The following is a 23,763-nucleotide window of genomic DNA, read 5'->3' as shown; positions in this document are numbered from 1 at the left end:
GATCCATAATGTAGGGACCAGTCTTTGTGTAGATACAAAGCATGGGGCCTTAGGTTCACCACTCAGAGTTGAAACCTGTGTGAAAGGTAGAGGAGAAGCTGCATGGAACAATGTGCAGGTAATTGCATTTTTTAAAAATGAACTTGTTTACGTATTTACTTATTTTACTAAATTTGCTACCTGAATACTTACTATAGTCAAATGATTCTTGGCAATTTATAAAATCATCCAGTAAATTAAAACATCTAGTACACAATATTAATAACAAAACTTGAAAAATAAACACATATTTTACAAAATATATTTGTAAAGGGTAAAGTCAAATATAAAAATTTTAAAAATAAAATCAATAAATAAGTGGCAGTAATCACAACTCAACTGTCTTAAATAACTGAGTGCTAAACATTTTTTGAGGTTTCAGAATTAGTCACAAAGCTAACATTTTATGCAAATGTTGATATAATGTAACAGCTTCTTTAATGGAACAGTTTTGTGATCTTTTAAATAGTGTAGTAATAAATCAGTTTAAATTCCTTATATTGTTGCCTACTTTATCAGACTAGTTCCACCCATTTTAAGCATGAAAGCCAACTGGGTGACTTTGGGTAGTTATTCTGTCGGCTCAGTCCACTTTGCAGGGTCGTTGTGGGGAAAATTGGAGGAAGAAGTATCAAGTATGTTTGCCACCTTAAGTTATAAAGTAATAAAAGCAGAATTTAAAAAAATCAATCAAATTGAATATAATACGAAGAGATAAATACAGTATTATGTTCACATAGTATACATATATACACATAATATATAGAGAGCAGTTGGAAGAGGATTAAAAATTACTTTAACTTGGAAAATATATGTCATCACATTATGGCAATATTACTATTTAGAACAATACTTCCTCAATTCCTGCTCCCTAAATTGTCTTCTAAAACTAAGATTTGTGGATGATATTTTTATTATACAGTTATGGACAATTGCCATCAGACGTCTGTCATTTTCACCTCACTTTCACTGCAAGTCTTGATCAGTTCATGCAATAAATGCCACCTAGACACCAATAAAGCACACTTATGTTACCTTCATTGTAGCATTTACCATTAGAAATCGGCAAATCTTTGCAAAATGTAGGTGAATACAGTTCAGAAATCTTTCAAAAATCAACAAGTAAGTATTTCACCAATGAAGGCTTTGCAGAATATTCTTTCATGGATCTCAAAGCAGCTATTCTTGAAAAATGAATTACAATGACTGATTCTGTCACAAAATGTAAAATCATTTATCACAGACCAATGAGTGCTAATAGGCCAATGGGTTTAAGAGTGTTTTTGTGTTGGCACATACTCCAAAGCACTTTCTAAATACTGAATCAAAATGCTGCATATTATCAAAACAATGGAAAATAATTGCTCTTAATGATAATCATAATTACACGACTCTTCTTACCATTGCTGGAAGAGACCATCTTAGTGGCCATGACCCAATCCACAGGACTGTCTATGACTGTCAAGTGGCATAAGACATAAATATATCAACTAGATTGGCTTCTAATTTTTGATGACTTAAGGCATCAATTGAATAATTCCTCTCTATGATATATAATGACAATGTTTGAAAGACTCATAGCATTATACAAAACCTTAATATGCTCATCTTTGACCACATAATGGCAGCCTTTTATTCTAATACATGTCTAATTTCTTGCCCCAAAATAAATAATTAAAAATTAAGTAACTATCTGAAGAAAAATATGATTTTTTTCTCATTTATTTCTGATAGCATATGTTTATTAAACAGATATTCACATTCAGCTGGCGAGAGGATATCCGTCCAGGAGACCCTCAACACGCAAAAAAATATTGTTTTGATGCTATTTCCCACAATAGCCCAGTCACCCTTTATGACTGTCATGGAATGAAAGGAAATCAGCTATGGAAATACCGAAAAGTAAGTACATGTAGTTGAATCAAATGGTGTGATCATGTTGTAACATTTTGAATAATACTTTATTTTTTGCTTAGATAATAGAAAAAAACAAAAGGAGCTATTATTAATATGTTGTTCAGAAGAAGAGATTCAAGGAGCAAATACCATCATAATTTCAAAAATTTAACAATATGCCTCTTTGCAACATGTTTCCAAATAAAGTCTGTTGGATAATATATTAACTTTTGATATGAAAAAAGTTATTTATGCAAAACGTGTTTAGAAAGCTTATTTAAACAATAAAACAGTACACGTAGTGAGATTAATTTTAACTTTCATCTTCAGGACAAGACACTTTATCACCCAGTAAGTGGCAGCTGCATGGACTGTAATGAAAGTGATCGAAAAATCTTCATGAACATGTGTAATCCTTCGTCTCCAACACAACAATGGATATTTGAACATACAAATTCAACAGTCTTGGAAACCTTTAATAAGAATCTTGATCTTTAAAGACATTATTTATATGTAAATATTAGTCATAATTTTTACAGGGGATATGACAATTTTTAAAAAAATAATTTTCTAAAAAATGAAAAAGGGAGAATCTCAGGAGAGAGTGACTATCAGGCCAGTCTTTACTTTGATGATGCTGCATCTATGTCTCTGGATAATTCATCCCCATTAGCAAGAAGTCTAGAAATCTGCATTGTTATAATTATAGATTTGGAAACAGTGACAACCTGTGAAGTGTATAGGGGGACACAGCTAAATTCAAAAATGAATTCATGTGAAAATGTCTTTTATTCAAGTTTAATTATCCAATTTCTTTCATTTTTCGGTTCTTAGTTAAGAAGCTGCAAGAATGAAACATCATTGAAAATTTCTAAATAAATAACTAAACATTAAGAAACATGTAGATTACAGTAAAATATCAATGACGACAAGAATAAATCTATTAGTGTTATTCTTGCATACAATAACTTATAGTATTAGTAGCAGTAAATACTTTACATCAGGGATCCCCAACTCCCAATCTGTGGACTGGCATTGGTCTGCGTCATGCCAGAAACCATGCTGCACAAACAAGCGAAGCCCCATCTGTGGGATGCAGGCAGCATGGAAAACCAGCCCCATCCGGTCCACAGAAAAATCTTCTCCATAGAACCAGTCCTTGGTGCCCAAAAGGTTGGAGGCTGCTGGGGTACATGAAGAGTTGCCATTTTAACTTGATGTTTGATTTTTCATTATGGCCCTGATTAAATAATATATAACGATTGGTATATGTTCACACAAAGTTCACAAATATGAATGCCAGATATCTGTGATAACGGGTAGGCATTGGACAAGCCATATGTGGCAGGTTTAAGAATAAAGTCAGATTTTAACTATGAATTTCCTAAAGTATATACTCCTAATCAGATTATAATGATGGCCCTTACATCTAATATGGCAATACTGCCAGTCCATTGGAAACTAACGATAATTAAATCTTAAGAGGACAGTGAACATTTTTGACTTCTCTGCAGCAATATAATATTTGTCATTTTTTTGCCAAATAAACTGACAGATTAGTATTTCTTGATTTCTAATACTAATTATTCTTTTAGAACTCTTGAAAGTTTTGTTATAGTAACAGTTGACTAGTTGAGAAATGAACATTCATTTTACTGTGTTTGTAAATAACTAGTCGACATTCATGTTTATTTATAATCATAAAAACATATGAACTATAAACTTTCCAGACTGCGTGTATGTCAATACTCCCTCTGGAAATTTATCAACTAGTTGTGTTAAAAATAAAAATTTAGCTTCCCAATTTTACTAGGACATACTATAAAGATTAATAGTCACACTACTTGACCTCAAGTAGCAAGCATACTTTACATGAGGATCAGATCTATCGGTGCTAAGTCTACAGAACAATAGTGGGTACTGTGACCTTATATTTAGTCATTTATTAGACTTAAATCCTGCATAAAAACTTTCCAGGAAGTTAACGATTTACACAAATATTACATTTAAAATGTAAAACATAATTAAAGCTTTATGATGAAAACAATAGCATATATGCCTAATTTAGCAGTCAAAATATACTTAAAGGTCAGCCTAAGTAACAGTATTTTTACCCACTGATTGAAAGGATGACTTTTTGGGACAGGCAACTCCAAACTCTGGTAGCAGACATCAACAAGGCCTTTTCTTGAATTCCCATCAAACATCTCTCTCTTGGTGGTGGAGTGAAAGAAGACATTTATCAAAGATCTAAAAGGCAAGGAAGATTCAGAAAGAACAGTCCTTCAGATAGCTTCATTCCAAGTTGTGTAGGACTTTATAGATCATCACACAAACACACACCACTTTTGAGTCTAGAGACAGCTTACAAAATTATAAAATTGTTACAATGTTACTATTTTATATGCTGTTCCATAAGGCATTCTAAATTATTGTAAATAGATGGTTCCTCACTTAGTTGTAGTGATTCAGTATAGTTTTAACTCACCATTTTGACTGTTTACGTTTATGAAGTGAACTATCGTGGCCAGTTGTGATGCTATGTGAATTTTTGGAAGCCAATTACAGATCTTAATTGCAGGGAACTGTTTGTTTTAGAAAACTTCTGCATATGCTTGTCCCCTTAGAGTGTCAGTAAAATTGAACATAACAGCATCATTAAAATAAAGAAGTGCCTTTTAAAATGCAAATGTACAACAAAAGCTTAAACTTGAACAATTTCCTAGTGCCTTGCTGGACAAGAGTAAAATAGGTATGAAATGTACAAGACTTATGTACTATGTGCTGTTATTGATATTTTGAGGGTATGATTTTATTTTAAGTTCAGATTGCAAGATGGAAGGACGATGGATAATTTAGAAAACCTGAGAATCTCTGGGTTCTGACATTTAGTATTGGGAAGTATTAATCTTCACAGGACGTCCTGACTGACTATTAGTCCTAGATGGTGGCACACAAATATGAAAGTGTTAACCCCAATTTCTCCAGTGAATTTCCAAGCCTATCAAAATATAACTAATTATATGTGCTATTAGGCATCCTTCCCAATACCTAGTTGCCTCGAAACACGAGATGGGTGGCATATAAATTTAATTAATAATAGGGCTGTGGTAAAAGAAAACTGTTTACATCTTCATATATGCTTGAATACTTTTTCACAGTGGTATTTGTTTTAGTCATCTTCAGGATCTGATAGCTTCTATACCAGAAATATGAAGAGTACAACAAAATCTGTTAAGTGGTTGCTATTTATTGATACTGTCAGGCCATTTTCTGATCATATTGCTCTAGATAAAAATAATGATGAAGTCAAGTACTGTAGTACTTGTAGTACTTGACTTATGATCATTCATTTAACTGATGGTTCAAAGTTATGACAGCCTCAAAAAAAGTGACTTTCAACCTGACCTCAAAATTATGACGCACCACCTTCCATGATCACATGATTGAATTTGAATGCTTGGCAATCACATTTACAACAGTTGCGGGATCTTGTAATCACGACTGCGATTTGCAACCTTCCCAGCTGGCTTCAACAAGGAAAGTCAATTGGGGAAACTGTATTTGCTAAACAACTGTGTGATTCACTTTGGTAATTTGCTTAAAAACTGTGATAAAAATGGCTGGAAAATCTGATTCAGTCATGTGATGATTTGCTTAACAACCATATTGCTTTGCAACCAAAATTCCAGTCCCAACTGTCATAAGTCAGAGGCTATCTGTAGAAGATTAGTAGGCCATACAAGATTTCTTTTTACCATACAAACAGTAAATTCATTGATTGGATTAAGTTTCTATTATGATCTGCAATATAAAAATATTCACATCTTGGGGGAAATGTTTTATAGAACTATTCACAGAGTGCTGACATTGATATAAAATTGCTAGTTTGACATAATTTAAACTAGCATAAAGAGAGTAATTTCTCCTTTAATATGTAACAAAATCAAAATTTCTGGTTGAAGAGCTGCACAAAGTTTCTGTGTCTTGGATTACTTTTAGTGCAGCCTGATACTATGCCTCCCATTATTACTGCATATAAATTTATGCCACTAATTGTTTAGAAATCTAGGCATCCTATTTCTAAATGTCCTTAACATGCTCAAAGTACATAGACTTTTTCCAGAAATTGTAGTATCTTAGTGAAAAATCACAGTGAACTAGATTTTAAACAAATATTGCTAGAGATTTTTAAATACTCTGAATTCATAACTGATCTTAAAAGAACCAAGCAAGTCTTCCCCAAGTAAAGGATTTATTGTACCTTCCTATAGAGACTTCCTACAGGTGCTTTTCTCCCAGCTAGGTTTTAATCTCAGCTGGGCTCCAACATAGGAAGTGGAGCCTCCAAGGAAATATATTACAGGCAGTATAAAAGATAAGTTCCGCTTTTTTTTTTTTTAACAGAATGTCTTTTTTGTTCTTAAATTAAAATAGAGTACATAAAAGCTTTAAATTAAGAGACACTGTTGCAGTTGTATTTGGATAGTTAAAAACAAGTTTTACACAAACTTTATCATCCTTAAATATCATTTTTAGATCAAGATAACCATTTTAAAAAAATAGCCAATTTGAGGTCTACTTACAATAGTGTTTTTGAACTACATTCTGTTCTAAGCTCTCCAATAGATTTGTCATCAATTAGAGATACCTTCACATTCTAGTAGGTAAAAGGGGTTTTAATTTGAACAAATTTAAAAGCATACAAACATATGTTGTGGTAGGTAGAATTTTTTTATCATGAAGAAAATTATATGCACTAAATTCACAACATTGCATTATACGTAACCAAAGTAAGTATAACATTAGCTCTTCCAACAATGCTATTAAGCAGCTAAAGATTTAAGGGGAAAGAAACAGGAAAAATGCAGCTCATATGTAGAAAGTCTTCAGGGATTCTTAAACAGTTTCCCTCTTTGTAATGCATGCTTAACAGTTTCTTTTAAATTGGATGTTGCCACAAATTGTGTATTTATTTTGTGCATCTTGGGACAATATCTTAAGTTGGGAGAGATCAAGGATGTCTAGCACTTTAATGTAGTATCTCTGATTAACTGGAAATCATTTGGATGTCAAGTTTAGTATTTTTACGAATTGAATGGTCTTTCTTTTATAATATATTTAAAATAAATTTTTATTGTGTCCTTTTTCTGAAAACTTGTATAAGTATTCTGTTTTGTAACAGCCAAAGCATTTGTAAAGGGAGGAGAGACCAATTACATGAAATAATACAAGTAATCCTCGCTTAACTACCACTCCTTCAGCGACTGCTTAAATTTGCAATAGTGGTAGTTCCTACCATGCAACTCTCCGATAGTCATGTGATTGCAATCCAAGCACTTGGCAAGTGGCTCAAACTTATTGTTGCAGGATCCCCTTGTCACATGGTTGCAATTTCCAACTTCTCTGCCACTTCCTGCAAGCAAAGTCAATGGGGAAGCCAGCAGAAAGTCAGAAGTAACAATCACATGAGATCCTCACTTAACAATCTGCAGTGATTTACATAACAATGGCAACTAGGGAACTGCCTGGGTTGCTGTTGCTTATTAATGTGGTCATGACATTGCGCTTTATGACTTCATTACCTAGCAACCAAAATTCTTCACTTAGTATTAAGTGAGGACTTACCAATATTATAAACCAAAAATGCCATTTGGTCATATTGTATTGTCATCTTTAACTTGTAATAGCTATTGACCATCACCTTTATATTACATTTTTGTAAGAAATATTTGTCAAATGCTCATTTCTATGAATTTCTTTTACAGAAAATCTTGAACATGAAAAGCAAGATGTCCATAATCATATCCCTTTATCTTACTAGGCAATCATGATAAATGTTTACTATTGGAGAAAAGAATAAAATCTTAGAGGTCTCTTTAAAAAAGCTCTTTTTAGTGGAATGTTGGGCTGAATGATCATATTAATTTTTATACATTTTTAAAAAGTGTTTTGACAGTTCCCCCCTAATACCTCTCAATCCCCTTCTCTTGGTATAGGACACAAAATGTTTGCATACATTTTCATACTTTAAATTTCCACAAAATTTAAATACTCATAAAAATTTGCCTCCAACTGGAATGTTTTACAGGGCAGACGAAAAAGGGAATGTGATGATAAGCATGTTAGGATAGAATTGGCATGATTTAGGTTTACTGTCTTAAGTCCTAAACCACACTATGTGACCATGAACCAAAATCATTTTAAACTATATTATGTTACTGAGTTTGAATGCATTCCCTTAGATATCAGAGGAAAGTTGAGATACAATATAACCGTGATGGCGAACCTATGGCATACATGCCACAGGTGACACATGGAGCCATATCTGTGGGCACACAAGTGTTGCCCTAGCTCAGCTCCAGTGCACATGTGCGCACCGGCCAGCTAATTTTCGGGCCTTCCAGGCCCACTGGAAGTTGGGAAACGGGCCATTTCTGGCCTCGGGGGGAGCCGTTTTTGCCCTCTCCGGGCTCCAAGAAAGCCTCTGGAGCCTGGGGAGGGCAAAAAAACGGGCCAACCGGGTTCACCAAGCCATCATGTGCGAAAAGCAGGGGTCACATGGGGGTCACGTGCATGTTTGGGGGCAGAGGGAATTGAATTATGGGTGTAGGCACGTGTCCGTGCGACCCCTCTGCGCTCCCTCCATTTTTGGCGCGCTACAGCAAAAAGGTTAGCTATCACTGCAATATAAGTACCAAAACTGAAGGAGCAATGAGCAGTTATAAGAGCAATAAATTCTAAAAGATGAAGAATAGCATGGGGTACCTCAGTTTATCTCCCATCTTTTAAAGCCTAGCAGGGAATAATATTTTGGATGTTTGAGTTAAAAGATTTCAAAGTAAAGGGATTATAGAAGTGCCAATGTTACAATTTGAAAACACTCCTGTTATTAAGCATTGTGCAGGTAAATAATATTACTAGAAATAAGTATAGAATACTCTCCTGAAATAATCTTGTCTAGTGAATATTTCTATGAACTCACTAGTATAGTTAAATACAACATTTAAATATTTAAATATTAATGACAATAGCTTAAAAAATGAGAAAAGGCTGTCTAGTTACATTGGAAAAAAATCTGGAATGGAAGAAGGAAAATCCAGATGTATTCATGACATGCTTAAATTAACCATTGTTGATGGAATTAACCCAGTTTTATGGGTATGCACAAAACTAGAATCACTGATTTTGTTCATGTAACTTGCTAGATAAAATGCAATTGGCTAGTTTGTGGTATTGCTTGTATAACTAAAGTCAGCTTTGAGTGTTTTTTCTATGGTGGGACCGGTCTACAGGGCAATAACTTGAAATAGATCTATACTAGTCTCCCTTTATTTCTTTGTTGGTAAAAGATAAATTTAACATAAAGGCAGCTTCAAATATAATGCATTACAGTAGGTATAATTAAAACATGGCAAGTGGTGCTAAAGTCGTTCCTAGCTTCTAGACAACATTTTAATACTCTACAGTAACTATGAATTTTATAATTGATAAAAGATATACAATTATCTCCTGCCTTTAATAATGTCTTCAACTGGTAAATATCTACTCAAAAGATCCATGACCAGCAGTACATTTGGCTGATGTCAGTGTCCTGGAGCCTGTTTTAGCGCATAAAGGAAAAAAGACAACCTTTATATGCTGGAAGCCTGCAGTAGTTGCCAGCATGTTTGCAAGTAGGTGGTCATTTCAGCATGTACAAAGAAGACATCTATTTCTACAGAAGAATTACTCCAAGAAAAAAAATCACCCTGCCTCCACTACTTCTAATTCTGTCAGACAGTTGCTCAATAATTGCTGGTTTCCTGCAATGTTGAGGTGGATTACTGTTAGGAAGATGAGAGAGACGGCGGGATGGGGGTGGGGGGTTTCATCCCAGCAATCTCACAGAAGATAACTAGTTTCCCATTACTGTTTGCAGCAAGTCCTGATACTTTATATACATTGAAAGTGACAAAGTTATTCTAAGTCTAATTCACTTCCCTCTATTCAGAGAAAAATAAAGGGGAGGTAATATTAACCAGAAGGTTAATGCTTTTTCTTGATAGCATTGCTTTAATTTTTGAAGTAATAACTCTTAAATTTCCTTTTCCTCCTCTCAGAAGTCTAAGCTTTTTAAAATTATAACAGTATAAAGAAAAGTTGTATTTAATATCTAGTGCTGGTGTAAGTTTAAGATTTGTATCAAGATCATTTTCTTATAGTGTAAATTTGCTGTGTTTGGGCCATTTGAAGCTTTTCTTTTTATTAAAGATCATTTATCTTAAACAGAATTAGGCCCTTACATATCATCCTTAATGAAAATATTAAAACAAAGATAGAAAAGAAAAAATGTTTTAATTGTCCAGTTTGTTTTTCTTCCATTCAATCAGGTCGGATTCTTAGAGACTGCCTGGGCAAGTTCCTGTGGATTTCTTGGCAAGATTTCAGAAGTGGTCTGCCATTGCCTGCTTTCTGAGAAAGCGACTGGCCCAAGGTCATCCAGTTGACTTCATGCCCAAGGCAGAACTAGAATTTACAGTCTCCTGGTTTCTAGCTTGGTGTCTTAATCCCTAAATCAAATTGGCTCTCCATGTGGGGTGGGTGTGGTACAATTATCTAAATTATTAATCTAATTGTTTTTTCATACAACAGGACAGCCTGGCTTTTGGTGAAGATGTCTGGATACTACTAAGATGGCAGCATTTCTTTAAACGAGCTATTCAGGCTGTTTTCTTTCAAATGTTGCATCATTCTTATCAGTGGTTAATTTAGTCATATTCCTTATGGATGCATGAAAAATAATTATATTGGCTTGTGATTTTATATTTCATATCATAAACTGTAATGTAGCACTTCCAAGCTTATTAGGACAATAAATGGATCCTTGGATAATAATCCAGCAGTTATATAATACAGCAAGTCCTAACATCTATTCCTATCCTGAAATACAAGAACAAGGATGAAAAGATGCTTTGAATTAGGCATAGGTGCACATGCTGTAACTGTTTCCTTATGAAGCACTGTCATATTGGGGGAAGGGGGTTTCCTTGTGCAACATTCGCTCTGGAAAATATATGACAAGATTACACTGACATAACAAGATACTTTGAGACAGACATGAGCAGGCTTTCTGGTGCTTCACATCCCCCTACACATGCACATTATTGTTGTGGCTCCGATCCCCGAGGCCGACATCGGAGGGAGAAGGCTCCGAACATGAAGGAGAGGAGTTGGCCAGGCCTCCCTCTCCAGGACCCTCCTCTGGCAATGCCTCAGGTGTCTCCCGTAGGAGAAGAGATTGGCCAGGAGCCAGATATCTCCTCACAGTCGGACGGTGAAGGAGATAAGTCTCGGCTGGATCCACGCCAGCATCAGAGAGACAAGCGCACGCAACAGAAAAGGAGGCGTGCCAGAGATTAAGCTGAGTCACTGGACCACACCCCACAGGGGATATAAGGGGGTGAGGTGGCCATTCAGACTCTGTGACAGACAAAACTAACTACTATCGAGTCACATTGCATCTTTGGAAACAATGTTATCTGCCTTGGATTTAATTACGGACTGGACTTGACAATTCTTGAACTGTATCTTGTTTATGAGTAAAGTACTGGGCAAGCAGCTACTGGGTTGCTGCCAATCCTCTTATCGAAAGAATTGGTTGTCTGCCACTTTATTTAACCCCCGGCTGTCTGTGTGCGTGTGTGAGACGGGGACAGAACAATTATGTGCACATCTCTGATTGGAAAGGATTGGTATCTACAATGGGTGTTTTGCAAAACAAACTCATCTCTATCTCAATAACGCAAGTCTAAATAATGTAATTCTGCTGGGTCCACTTTTATAAAGTCAGGACAATAATGTGGGAAGGCAGCACATATGGGGCCAAGAAAGGTGTAGTGTTTTGACGTGGATGATCTAGTTTTCTTGCTTGTTGCATTTGACAAGGTAAAAAGCACAACTCCTGAACCCATTCAAAAACTTCAAATTCACCAAATATCTGATAAAGCTGTAGGCTTTTGAATAGCTGTATGCAGCTTTCTTTGCTGGAAGGAATGGCATAGAAAGATGGCAGAAGACAGTGCTCAGGGTCTCAAAGAGACGGAATGCTCACCAGTTTGGAATGGCTAAAGGGTACCAAACTGTTCCATCTAATTTTACACATTTTGAAAGGATCTGGCCTGCTGTTATCTTAAAGAGGACAAACTTAGGTGGAACAGCAAAGGATGACCTAAGGCTGCCTCATACATGTGCTGAAAGATGAAGGCAACTTCATGTGGAAGTCAGAGGTAGCCAAGATACATATGTAGCAGGATTATAGGCAATACATAGAGGGCTTTTCCAGATGAATATCTGCTAGCTTTGCCGCCATGAAAAACAATTATTTTGGGCTGCATATAAAATGTATAATAATGTGATAATTTATGGGTTATGTGTGTTATATATAGGTATATTATTATATGTGATAAAAAGTGAGCGCCAGTTTGGTCTAGTGATTAAGGTACCAGGCTAGAAACAACAGACCATGAATGGTAAAGTTTTAGCCATGAAAACCAGCTGGTGACTTTGGGCCAGTCACTCTCTCTCAGTCCAACCTACCTCATAGGGTTGTTGTGGGGAAAATGAGAGGAGGAAGGTGTGTTGGGTATGTTCAGTGCCTTGAGTTATTTGTAAAAATATTAAACTCAAGTACAAATAAATACTGTTACAATATTGTGGGCCTCATTCAGTGGTGAAATCCAATTTTTTTTACTACCGGTTCTGTGGACGTGGCTTGGTGGGCGTGGTATGGCTTGATGGGCATGGCAGGGGAAGGATACTGCAAAGTCTCCATTCCCACCCCACTCCAGGGGAAGGATATTGCAAAATCTCCATTCCCACCCCACTTTGGGCCAGCCAGAGGTGGTATTTGCCAGTTCTCCGAACTACTCAAAATTTCTGCTACCAGTTCTGCAAACTGCTCAAAATTTCCACTACTGGTTCTGCAAACTGCTCAAAATTTCCACTACCGGTTCTCCAGAACCTGTCAAAACCTGCTCACTGCTATCCAGTGCTGCATGAGGCCCATGGGCCACTGATTGCACATTCCTTGCTTAAAGATAAATATGTTGCATAGTTTTCTTCCTTAACAGATTTTTTCAGCAGAAAGAAACATGGAATATAACTAAAAATCATGAACAAAAAAAAATTCTGTAGAATTCTGTAAAGTTTCAGTTAAAAGCCTCTTAAGAACATAAAAAGATTTAAGTTACTTTTGGCTCCAAAAGTAAAGCAAAGTGCATTTTCATTATTTATATACAAGGGGGGATGAGAACTCTGATGATCTATTAATTGTTCATTTGTAAGTATTGTATTCTATGAAGAGTGACCTTGGAGCCACACTTGAAGCCTTGTACATAGTGTGTGGCTGCCAGAGCAGATGTATTGCTGACAAAAACATATTCAACAAAATTGCCCAAGCATCACTGCATTCTGTTAATAATCAGCTATTCAACCCAGGAGCAGCATAATTAACCCTTTTATGGCTCCACAGTCATGAGTTCTAGACACATCTTCAATAGACTAACCCAGTTTATGCAATGTGGACCCACACACCTACACCTCTAAAGTACTCAGGGCCGAATAATTGTAAGGTAAAAACTTCCAGAGATCCATGTCTATGGAGATTCTCAGTCATCCAGGTCATGGTTGTCCCAAAGGTGCTTTTTCAAGCAGCAACTGGACTTTGTTTTTTTCTTTGAAGACGTTTTCAAACTAGTTACTAAGTCTGCATTACTATTAATCTTCTCATCGTTCCTATCACCCATCTCCTCCCACTTATGACTGTATGACTGTAACCTTGTTGCTGGTATCCTTAATATTTATATTGACTGTTTCCCTATGTCTATCATTAAGTGTTGTACCTTATGATTCTTGACGAATGTATCTTTTCTTTTATGTACACCGAGAGCGTATGCACCAAGACAAATTCCTTGTGTGTCTAATCACACTTGGCCCATAAAAGAATTCTATTCTATTCTATTCTATTTCACTTCTCATCCAAGAAGCTGCTTCAGCTCTAATTGGATGGTGGGGAATGGAAGAATTTATATTCCTTGAGACAGCTGGAGGTTTAGAGATTCAGTCAGAGCTGAAGCAGTTTCTTGGATGAGAAGCGAAACGTCTTCAAAGAAAAATCAGAAAGTCCAGTTGCCTATTGAAAAAGCATCTTTGGGACTTCCAGAGATCCACCTGCTTCCCAGTTTGTTTCTCACAATAGAATATAATTCTTTATTGGCCAAGTGTGATTGGACACACAAGGAATTTCTTTTTGGTGCATACGCTCTCAGTGTACATAAAAGAAAAGATACATTCGTCAAGAATCATAAGGTACAACACTTAATGATAGTCATACAAGAATTTATATCACTGGATCTTAGCCTCAAAAATCCGTAGGAGCTGCGACCTGGATGTCCATTGCCTTTTGCAATGGAGTCTCTATGGGATACAGGCAGCTCCCGGCCTTCATTTTACCCTAGTCCTCTGGGGCGGTGCATGCCGCGGCGCACGAAGTTCCCTCTACCCCAGAGGTCTTCAAACTTGGCAGCTTTAAGACTCGTGGACTTCAACTCCCAGAATTCTCCAGCCAGCATAGCATAGCATAGCTGGCTGGAGAATTCTGGGAGTTGAAGTTCACAAGTCTTAAAGCTGCCAAGTTTAAAGACCTCTGCTACCCTATTGGTTTCCCGGTTTCTTTTCTTTTTCTTCTCCGTATCTCGCCGCTGCCTCTTCACGGGTAGCGCTGCGCTCCGAATCATCCGGAGGGGACGCTCTATTAGTTTTCAGCAACCAGACACGAAAGGCGGTCCGAGCAGGATCCAAAGCACTCCTGGTCAAAAGTCCACTTCAACGGCGTTGCCCGAGCGCCTCAAGGCAGTTCCGCCTTTGAGGTGCACGAGAGCCGCTGGTTTTCGAACGCTCACCCTCCCCCGCCCCGCCCCACCCCGCCCTCTCGCTAACGGCCTCTCGGGTGTCGCTGCAGAAGTTGGCCCCGAAGCTCAGGAGTTGCCCGTCCGCCTCCTCCGAACTCCCACTCCGCTCTCCCAGCCCGTCCCTGAGCACGGACTTCAAAACGCTCTCCGGCTTGCCTCCCCTCGCGCAGGAAGGAGCCTATCGGCAACGAGCAGCTGCCTCAGCCAATACCTGGTCTGAGCGGGAGCCCAAGCTCCGCCTCTCGAGCTGTACTAACCACTGGCTGCCCGGGGACGGGACTTCCGCTTGGAGGCGAAAGAGGCGGAGCGGGCAGGTTTTGTGTTTGAGGGAGTGGGAAAGAGACGAGCGAGGCGGGCGAGGGAGCGAGTGGGTGCGGGCGGTGGGCTCCGTGGCCTGGTGGCCTCTCCGGCGGCTCAGGAGCGACGGGTCGCGTCCGCCTGACGAGCTCCGCGGAAGGGGCCGGCAGCTGGGCACAGCCACCCGTACCGGGCTGCCGGCTCCGGGGGCTGTGACCTAGGCAGCCGAAGGGACGCGGTCCTCGGCCGGCTGCCAGGCTAGGGTGGGGGGGTCGGGAGGCCGTGAGGAGGCGAGAAGAAGGACCCTCTTTGCTTTCGCCGCCTCTCGGAAGGATTGCTTGCGAGGCTGGGGTCCCCACCGGGTCGGGGCAGGCGGAGCGCGTCCGCGGGCTGAAGCGGGAAAGCGATTCCTCGGGGAGGCGAGGGAAGCCGCCACCCCGAAGGACCGCTTCCGGGGGCCCCTGGGCGGGATGGCGGCGTGAGGGGCTCCTCGGGGGCCCCTGGGAAAGCCGCCCCGTGGAGGCGGCGGGCGAAGTTAGCGTTGCTTTGACGGCGACCCTCCAGATGTTTCCTTAAAAGCCCGCCGAGTCCAGGGTGGGATAGGCCGGGCGGAGAGAGAAGGGCGGAGGTTGGCGAGCGCAAAGGGCTGGCGAAGTTTGTCTTTCGTCGACCGAGGCCGGCGGGAGGCTGCGATGAATGGTTTCAGCACAGAGGAAGATAGCCGGGATGGTCCTCCTACCACCCCTTTTTACGGACAAAGTTGTTGCCTCATCGACGACGGGGATCGTTGTGTCCGCCCGGCTGGCAATGCCTCCTTCAGCAAGAGGATCCAAAAGAGCATCTCTCAGAAAAAGCTGAAACTGGATATTGACAAAAGTGTAAGTGGCATCCGCAGAAGCTTTACCACTGCACGTTTCTCTCTCTTGTCTGCAATTGTGCACCGAAGGTGTCTCTTCTGTTGTTATAATAGTGGCCATGCTGTACTACATGGCTCTAAAATTTTAGAGCAGCATTTTTTTTTATCGAATTCTACTGGGCTGTTGTGAATTCCCTGCGTCAGCAAAGCAATATTTTCCTATGCCGGGAAAACGTGATAGGAACAATCTGAATGATGCAGCATTAAAATGAAAGTATGTTGGGTTATGATCCTAGTAAAGAAGCCAGTGTATATAGCCATGTGCCTGAAACGGAACCACCATTAAAATCCTATTATATTTTTAGAGAATGGTGTTATTTGTTTTACAGAGTGAAATAATTGCCTTACATATAAACGTAATAGCAATAGTATCAAAGTTAATCTCTTTTTCATTCAGGACTGAAGTGACAAAAATAGCACAAAGCCGCAGCAGGTGGCAGCATCTAGCTGGTTTAAATAAAGCTAAGCAGGACTGGGAATGATAAATATTTGGATGGGAGACTACCTGGAAATTGTAGGGTTGCATAATGGTAAAAAGACTTGGTGGGGAAAAGGAAATAGAAGCTTCATATTGTTGGGGAAAAAGTACATGGATTGTAGCTGTTGTTGAACTGTACTTAAAGTATGATTGGGAAAGGCATGTTTCTAGTAAATAGCTAGAAGAATAAAAGCTGTACCCAATTCTGTTTTTTGGGGGGAGAATGCTGCTATCATCTATAAAAATATACTAGAAGTATTTTAGAGACCAGTTATTTATGACTTGTAATTTAAGAATAGAAAAAATGTTTGCTTTGTAATCAATAGCCATATAGTGATGTATCTGTTATCTCATATTACAGGTGCTAATATTAATAAAGAATTTAATATACATATTTGTAAGTTAACCAATAAAATGTCCAGCTAAAGAGTTCAGAATGTTTTTTTATTTATTAGATGTGTATTTTCATTTTCAGGGTAATGCACACATGTGCTTCTGTGTCTAAGGGTAGACTAAAACCAAAGTCCCTTTTGACATCTTAATTGGTGTATTATATTGTTAGTAGTCTTGAAATAATTCACTTAAAAACTGTCAAATCTCCAGCAGTGAACTGCGGTCAAATTGAAAGTAGCAAGCATGTTTCTTGGCTGGAATCAAACAAATTAATGTGCTGCCAACCAATTGTTACTGTGCCATCTGCCACATTGGGCATTTTTAACTTATACATGGTAGTAACGGTTGTTTGTATTCATCCAGATTATATATTAGGATTTGTCTATAAAGCATAATCCAAATTAAACCTGTCTTCATTGAGAAATTAAAGGAAGAGAAGGAATTTTTTCTAGGTCTCTTAATGTACTTTACTTAAACATTCTAAATTAAAACTTGCAATGAGATTACTTCCAGGCAGTTTCCCCTTCACACCACATAAAAAATCCATAAAGTATAAGTGGATATCTAGTAAGACTGTTTATGTTACCTATTAGGTTAGTCTATAGTTAACGCCTTTAACCGGAATCAAATATAATGAGAAGAATAAACTTTAATGATTTCATTTCTTTCAGCACAATTACTGCCAAAAAAATATGAAAGCAATAATAGAAAAAGTTAACTGTGGGCTAGTTTTCTGAAGAGATATATATCCAAAATAGTCCTAGTTAATTGTCTACTAAATGAGTTATTTTAATTAAGCTAGTACTCACTCCATTAGATACATTTCATTAGTATACTAACTGTAAGGCTCCAGAAATAGGTTTTGTGACTAGAGGTTTCTGCTGCATCATTCAATCCCTTTCATGCATACAACAACTACCATCTTATAATTCTGCAATATTCTGCCAAGTTCGTAAATATATATTATTAAAACTTTAGTGTCTGTGATTGGGTGAAACAGTTTATCATAGGTCAAAATGCTTGTACCAAGATACTTCAAATGAACTAATTTATAGAATGCATTCATGAGCCATGATTCCTGTGGAATTGAAATTTGACAAATTTTATAAAGCATTTTATGACCTAAAATTATCATAAAGCATTTTATGACATATTACAACATGTCATAAAGCATATGCTGTAGTCAATGCCTAATGCTTGACTGCGCTATATAGCTCAACATGGGTTACTTTCAAGGCAGATATATCTCTGAATATCTCCCTGAATTTTAAAGAATTGTTCAGTTATATAAGAAGCTCTGCCATTGTTGAACACATCAAGGAATCTGGAAGGTAGTATCTGTGAAATGATGTGCCAAGGGGTCACAGGTTGTCTACTAAATGTGTATTATGTGGTGTGTGTGTGTGTGTAAGAGAAATAGCATAAATAGCATAAATCAGGAGCAATCCGATTCCTTTATCAATGGACAATGATCCCTGGGGAGTGTTGGCTTATTTATTAACTTATATCCCAACTTAATCCAACAGCTCTTGACAGTTTATAGGAAGTATCCAAGCCTAGAGCTAATAATAATTGGAATTTGTCACAGTTCGGTACTGAATAGCAATATTGTCATCCCCAACTTTTTCATGTCTCCCTAAATTTCTTTCATAATAGTTCCTCATTAGGTTTGGGGGGGTGGGGCTTGTTAACTCTATTAAATTCTAACACACTTGATTGTTTTAATTTGAAAAATTGATTTTAAGGGATTTCATGATTATTAGCAGCTTGTCCACAGCAAGCTGAGATTAAAATAAAATGAAAAAATGTGTTTTGTAATGTCATCATGTACTTTTCTTCTCTTTCTTACTTGTAAGAATATCATTACATAAGGGCAGAAAAATATTTTTGCTTATTTATTTGTATCCAGCCTTCATTTTTTACAAATAACTCAAGGCAGTAAACACATCCAACACATCTTCCTCCTCCTATTTTCCTCACCACAACAACTGCTCCTCTAGTTGGGCTGAGAAAGTGTAACTGGCCCAAAGTCATTCAACTGGCTTTCATGGCACTTCCATTTTTATGTCAAGATATATTATTTGTGCACACAGACCTACAAGACACCCATGAACCCCACAAGAAAGACTTTAATTTGACATTAAAAACTAAATTCAGCTGTTCAATGTTCAGTTTTACATTGTAGCCCACAATTTTAGTTTTAAACATATTTACTTACTACCCCAGTAAGTCTGGTTTTTAAAACAGCCTCTTCACTGTCAGACTTGAAAAAAGCAGATGAGCAAAAAGACTTAATTTGGGCTGGTATTCTAGTGAAATGAAGTCATCTGCCACACAATGAATCAAAATTGAAAAAGAAAGTAGCCCTTCTTCTGTCATACCTTTTTGATGTGCAATGGCTCTTAAATGAACAGATAAAAACCATTTTTCAAAAAGAGCTCAAATTTGTAGCACTAAAAGTTCTCAGATTTCCTTTTTATCATTGTTTTTACTGTTGTAAGCATTGTGCTATTTATATTTTTCTTGTTTAATTTTAGGTAAGACACTTATATATATGTGATTTCCACAAGAACTTCATTCAAAGTGTCCGAAATAAAAGAAAAAGGAAAACCAGTGATGATGGGGGAGATTCTCCAGAGCATGAAATAGATGTTCCAGAGGTGAATTACCTAATAAAATTGAGATTTACTTTTCAGATTATATTTTTGTAAATTTAATTACACTTCCTAAAAGTAGCATAATATTTATTTATTACGATTGTACTCTAATCATTAGTGCTCAGAACTTTCTGATTTCATACAATTTTAAGCTTATAAATCATTGGGGCAGTATATGAGCTGCAGTGGTGCAGTGGTTAGAGTGCAGTACTGCAGGCTACTTCTCCTGACTGCCAGCTGCCTGCAGTTTGGCAATTCGAATCCCACCAGGCTCAAGGCCTTCCATCCTTCCAAAGTTGGATAAATGAGGACCCAGGTTGTTGGGGGCAATATGCTGACTCTGTAAACTGCTTAGAGAGGGCTGGAAAGCACTGTGAAGCAATATATAAGTCTAAGTGCTATTGCTGTATCTTTTTTCCATATCACAAACCTGTGAATAATGTAAATCATGAATTCAGAAGGGCTCACAATTTTTGGTCACAATTCAGGCCTGAATTAAGACACCTAGAAAATGGAGCAACTTTGGATACAGCAGATTAAAACTGTCTTGATACTGTCTCTGAATTGCTTTAACTTTCCACTGGTTATCAGCTCAAGAACAGCCACAGCAGCTTTCTGCTAATTTCTATCTTCCCTTATAAAGGAACTCTATGTTATCACATCGGTGATCATTACTATATCTTGAATAAACATGTAGAGTTTGAGCAAATCCTTACTTTTATTTGTCCTGAATCTCTCACTAGTCAGCATCTATCTTTCACTCTACATTGTGTACCTCTAGCAAGTCCTCTTTCTTTGCTTTTTTAATGTTACAACTCACTTAATCTGATAGTCCTTTTCTCCCAATGTTCAGTTCTACAATCTTTTGAGGTATTAACATATTGTACAAATGCCTGCTTTCATTCTCTAAGTTTGTAACATTCAAAATTCTGAAGAAAAACTTAACAAAAACAGTTGTATTATGAAAACATGTTATATGTTATATACATGTAATCATCTACACATTTCCTAATACAAATAAGTGTTTAAGAATTTCAAGGAAACGGTTTGCCATATCTTGCTTTTGCTGTATAGTTTTTTAGGAATGCAGTGCTTTTGAAGAAAAGGTGTTTTGAAGCACATTACGTCACTAAAGTTGCCCCTGCAATTTCTTAAAACACCTGCATTGTCCTCCTGGGGTCACATAGCTATCCTATCATATAACCCTGGAAAAAGATTAACATGTGCAACTTTATATACATTGTAAAGAAGCTTTTTGCTATTAAAATGCAATGCATTGTAGAGGTTTAACTCTTTTCAGTTGTCAAACTAAATATATATATTTTCATTGTGCCACTTTTTTTAGGTTGACTTGTTTCAGCTTCAAGTAAACACTTTGCGCCGTTACAAAAGACATTACAAATTACAAACCAGACCTGGTCTCAATAAAGCTCAGTTGGCAGAAGTAAGTCATTGAAAACTTTATGATTTTCACATGTATTTTCCTTCTGCTAGGAAAATATTTTTATTTTTAAAAATTATTTGTTTTTTTTCAGACTGTCAGTCGTCACTTCAGGAACATCCCAGTGAATGAAAAAGAAACTCTTGCTTACTTTATCTACATGGTAAAAAGCAACAAGAGCAGATTGGATCAGAAAACAGAAAGCAGTAAACTGGAATGAAAGTTAGGTAGACTATGGACTCAGACAAGTGTAATATTTAAAAAAGCATCAGGTGTATTATAAATACTTTTTTTAAAAAATTAAGATTTTTTTTTGTAAATTAAAATATACATAAGAAAACGAAGCAAAGTTTGATTCCCATATTATAATACTTAATTTCAGAATGTGTATGAAAACCTCTGTAGTTTCAAAGCATGGTCTTTAACCTGAAGGAAAGATCAAAAGAAACTCAAGATGCCCAAAGCAATGACTTTAAGAAATTGACTTATGTTGCAGATTGTAACATAAACCATGCATGAGTTTGGCATTCTTGAATAGAATCATATCATACTCACATAGTATTTAGCATAGCACAGACCAGGTAAAACTTCTAAATTCTGATTTAAACCACATAAAATTACTTGTTTTGAAACTAAATATCTCAGATTTTCATGGGTGCTAAACATTTCTAATCCTAGCATTTTTGCATATATAATCAGTTTTTATATTGAAACAGAAATTGGCCCATTTATTAATATTTATTAGAATGTCATGACTACACAAATTCTAATGTGTTAAATATTTCAATATTTCTGTTTTTCAAACAAACTTGAATAGAGAGCTTTTGCCACAGATTCATGCTATTTCCTGATTTTTGTAAGGTTGGAGATATATATACCTGAGAAGATAGATAGATAGATAGATAGATAGATAGATAGATAGATAGATGGATGGATGGATGGATGGATGGATGGATGGATGGATGGATTCATTGGATACATTGGTTGGACATACACAGACATTGAAGCTAAAAATAATTTCAAGTTGCTATGAGCTCTTTTTAAGTAATTGTAATCTCAGTCTAGTCCTGATGAGGCTACAAAGCAAACACTTTACAGTAATAATGAATAAAGTTGGCAGTGGCTTCAATTTATTTTCATTTTGGTAGTGAGAACAAATGCCATGTTGGGCCATTTATTTGTTCTAGGTATCATGTTTTAAAATGCAGAGTAACTATAAGGTTCTCTCTATCTGCGCCCACAGTCCAGAACCCGATAATCAGTGTGCACGCACAAAGTTTGTTCTTCATTTATTTATGTGGGGAAGGTGACATTATAGTCTAAATAGTTCTTCCTATAAGTCTTAATCTGCTTGGAGTTTAACATCTTTTTGGTCTCTAACTGCCACATTTTGCAATGCCGAAAGACATAAATACATTTTAAAATGTCCTGTACCTTATATAGTAAACGTTCTGGATAAGTTTGACATTATTCAGCAGTTGTCTAAAGTAAGGCATAGAACTACACTACATTAGCAGTTTTCACATTACATTTAGTATTAATATTGAATTAAGGTAATCTTAGTACTTTCCTGCTGTCCTAAAAAAACATTTTAAAAAATGTTTAAAAATGTTTAAAAACATTTTCTTTAAAAATTCCAAATAAAGATCAGATGTGTTCTATAAGATGCTAAGAGACAAAGTTTTGGTAGTTTTTTTTCCAAAATTTAATGATGTGAAAACCTAGAATGCACATCTCAGCAAATGCAAAAGTACATTTATATAGCCATGTTTTATTTTTGTTGCAAATAGATCACCAATTTATATTCCTCCAATTAACTGAATGCCACTTTAAAAGTTGATATTTTCATCTACTTCTGTTTCATCATACGATATGTCCTTTTAATCCACATTTTAGATTTAAAAAGACATGGATATATAATGAAAACAACTAAAATATTTCAGAGTGCTGCTTTGCATCTTAAAGTTCACCAAGTCCCACTGCTTCCTTCACTAAAAGGCTAAACCAGAAATCAAATATGCTAAATGGTTTTTATAACTGAATGTGTAACAATTTTTTTTGAATATTTGTAACTTCAATATTCACATTAGAAATACAATGATCATGACATAATTTCTCAATAGAGATTGGCATCCTATGACCACCTTCTAGATCAAAAAGGTAAACCTTTTAATTTTATATTGTTAGGACTTGTAATGCAAATAACAAAGTTTCAGCAACTAAATTACTACAAAAAATTGCAACAACTAGCTGTTAACCAAGCAATCTGTTCAATAGTTGCTTTGGAGATCAGATTAAGGAAAGTATGACAGGTTTGCTGTCATACTTTATAAAAACAAAAGATTATATGAGGAAATTGAAGACTTTCATGTAAGATGTGAAGAATAACTTAGAATCCTTGAGACATGTGTTTTAGATATATCTTTATTTGCCTTACTCTCAGCTAGACCAAGAATTGTACAAATGTCTTGGCACAAGGAAAGGGTGGTTAGTTTTTCATGACATTTAGTATTAGATGCTAATTTTAAAAACATACAATTGTGTGTGTGTGTGTTTGTCGGGTGGGTTTCACTTACCTTTGCTACCGGTTCACTCACATGTGCATGCTTGCTTCACATGCACTTGCACCACTTCTGCACATGTGCAGAAGCTTCTGCGCATGCGCAGAGCATATTTGATTATGTCCGGCCGGGTGG

The 23,763-nt window shown here is 36.9% G+C and overlaps 2 protein-coding genes across 3 annotated transcripts in view; both read left to right on the top strand.

Annotated features, from left to right (window-relative positions):
* GALNT10 (polypeptide N-acetylgalactosaminyltransferase 10) overlaps nt 1-2,676 on the top strand; it is a 61,478-nt gene extending 58,802 nt beyond the window's left edge. For both annotated transcript variants that reach the window (XM_070937194.1, XM_070937193.1), the window contains exons 10-12: nt 2-118; nt 1,792-1,941; nt 2,266-2,676. In XM_070937194.1, coding sequence (XP_070793295.1) covers nt 2-118; nt 1,792-1,941; nt 2,266-2,433 — 435 coding nt within the window. In that variant the 3' untranslated portion in view covers nt 2,434-2,676. The remainder of the gene's footprint in view (nt 1; nt 119-1,791; nt 1,942-2,265) is intronic.
* Nucleotides 2,677-15,245: 12,569 nt separating this feature from the next.
* Nucleotides 15,246-21,667, top strand: SAP30L (SAP30 like). The gene is made up of 4 exons (XM_070933854.1): nt 15,246-16,060; nt 19,507-19,629; nt 20,972-21,070; nt 21,162-21,667. The coding sequence occupies exons 1-4, from the start codon at nt 15,875-15,877 to the stop codon at nt 21,285-21,287; spliced, it is 534 nt and encodes a 177-aa protein (XP_070789955.1). The 5' UTR covers nt 15,246-15,874; the 3' UTR covers nt 21,288-21,667.
* The last annotated feature ends 2,096 nt before the right edge of the window (nt 21,668-23,763 follow it).

This window comes from Pituophis catenifer, unplaced genomic scaffold (genome assembly GCF_029215685.1).
Source record: "Pituophis catenifer annectens isolate HBS135680 unplaced genomic scaffold, rPitCat1.0.hap2 SCAF_2, whole genome shotgun sequence".
NCBI lineage: Eukaryota > Metazoa > Chordata > Lepidosauria > Squamata > Colubridae > Pituophis > Pituophis catenifer.
The sequence above is the reverse complement of the archived record's forward strand: the minus strand, read 5'-3'. Positions and strand labels throughout refer to the sequence as shown.

Bases quoted from the DNA above. Each gene is read 5' to 3' on its own strand.
- SAP30L (XM_070933854.1), top strand. From the start codon at position 15,875: ATGAATGGTTTCAGCACAGAGGAAGATAGCCGGGATGGTCCTCCTACC. The intron at 19,630-20,971 runs GTGAATTACCTA...CACTTTTTTTAG, and splicing joins ATGAAATAGATGTTCCAGAG to GTTGACTTGTTTCAGCTTCA. The intron at 21,071-21,161 runs GTAAGTCATTGA...GTTTTTTTTCAG, and splicing joins ATAAAGCTCAGTTGGCAGAA to ACTGTCAGTCGTCACTTCAG.